Source organism: Austrofundulus limnaeus, unplaced genomic scaffold (assembly GCF_001266775.1).
Source record: "Austrofundulus limnaeus strain Quisiro unplaced genomic scaffold, Austrofundulus_limnaeus-1.0 Scaffold788, whole genome shotgun sequence".
Classification (NCBI taxonomy): Eukaryota; Metazoa; Chordata; class Actinopteri; order Cyprinodontiformes; family Rivulidae; genus Austrofundulus; species Austrofundulus limnaeus.
Window position 1 is genome coordinate 180,787 of NW_013953190.1, and position 1,847 is coordinate 182,633.

Below are 1,847 nucleotides of genomic sequence, written 5' to 3' on the forward strand. Positions count from 1 at the left end.
CTGTAGATGAGTGTAAACTGCAGAGTCCTGGCCTGATGATGTATCTCGTTTGTGTTGGTTCATTCTTTTGAACAGTGACTGTTTTGTTTCTCCAGTGTATGACTGATCACAGTCCTCCTGACACTTAACAGCATACACTATATTACTGTGTTTTTGCCGGGGAACTGGATCTTTGTGGTGAACTAATCTTTGTCCTAACGTGTTTTGGGGTTTGAAAGCCTCTGAGACGTCATGTTTAGAGAATAAACGTCTCAGTTTCTCTGAAACTCCCGCCACATACGGAATGACGACTGGTTTGGGTCTGGGTTTAGGGTCTTCATGTTCAGCTGGTTGTTGGGACGTCGAGCCCCGCTTGCACTCACTACATACAAACAACACGACACGGGTCAGATGATGGGGCACGTGACCCTACAGCTAATCAAGCCTATTGTTAGGCGATGGCCCTCTTTTGCATGTGACTAACCTGTTTGTCCACCATGTGGAGGTGGAGCTTATAAGACTGAGTTCACCTGAAACTCATCAGACTGAAGAAGTCTCTTGGAGGAGAGACGAAACGTTTCACTAAAGAAGAACCATCCAGAGGACCTACTGATTTTTTCTTTTTGTTTTTTTTTCTACCTGGATTACTGAGATGCATCAGGACACTCTTCTTTAGATTGTTCTTTTTATGTACAGTGCCCTGAGACAAGGTATTTTGTGACTTGGTGCTATATAAATAAACTGAATTGAATTGAATGGGTACAAAAACGTAGAAAACAGAAACAACTAATAATATGTAACTTCAGAACAATTCTCAGTTTTCTATAGTGCAACATCATCATGAARTCTTGACCAAGAGTGTTGGTCTGAGTTGGTAAAGAAAATGTTTTGCTTGTTAGGATGTTTTGCACTGTGTGACTTAGCTCCCAGAGCTTCCAACTTCCTGTGCTTTTTCTTTGTCAGACAGCACAGTTTAATGTGGAACATTTCTCAGGGATGCACAACTGGTACGCCTGCTCTCACGCACGGCCCACCTTCTGCAACGTCTGTAAAGATAGCTTGTCTGGGGTCACCTCCCATGGCCTCTCCTGCGAAGGTAAGTAACACACATTCCTACACCAGGCACACAMSAAACCAATAATAACTCAATTTGTTAAATTGTATTATGCAATGCTGTATGTTGAGCTAAAAACTGTTCTCTCAAAATATATCTGCTGGAAATAAAAGACAAAGTTTAAAAAAATAGAAGCTACAACTCATGCTTTTGATATTCTTAGTGTAAGGCAAAGCTTCAATCATGTCCAGTACATAAAACTACATAAAAGAGTACATATAGCCAGTACACATGCTGATGAACATTGTGGGCAGTTTGGTCAGATGCATAATTTAGGTAAAAGCTCTGAAAAATACAGAAGTGTAAAAAAGTGTTAGCCCCCTTCCTGATTTCTTTTTTTATGTTTGCCACTCTAAAATGTTTCAGATCACCAAACAAATTTAAATATTAGACAAAGATAACGCAAGTAAACACAAAATGCAGTTAATAAATAAAGGTCTTTATTATTAAGTGGGGGGGATATAAACCTACAGGGCCCTGTGAAAACGTAAATGCCCCTCTGTGGTTTATCATGTCTTTAAAAAGCTGTGTTTAATTTCCCCAGCCACACCCAGGCCTGATTACTGCCATACCTGTTCTCAATCAAGAAACCACTTAAATAGGACCTGTTTGACAAAGTAAAGTAGACCAAACYATCCTGAAAAGCTAGAGATCATGCTGAAATCCAGTGGTGAGCATCGCTAATTGAAAAGTTAGTTTTGCAAATTCTAAAGCTCTACTAAAATTATTTAGGTCTGCAAGCTCTAAAGCGCAT

At 39.9% G+C, this 1,847-nt stretch overlaps 1 protein-coding gene across 1 annotated transcript in view; it reads left to right on the forward strand.

The window, feature by feature from the left end:
- LOC106532532 (diacylglycerol kinase eta) overlaps positions 1 to 1,075 on the forward strand; it is a gene marked incomplete at both ends in the record, with an annotated part of 5,204 nt that extends 4,129 nt beyond the window's left edge. The window contains 1 exon segment of the mRNA XM_014028623.1: positions 943 to 1,075. Coding sequence (XP_013884077.1) covers positions 943 to 1,075 — 133 coding nt within the window.
- Between the last annotated feature and the right edge of the window lie 772 nt (positions 1,076 to 1,847).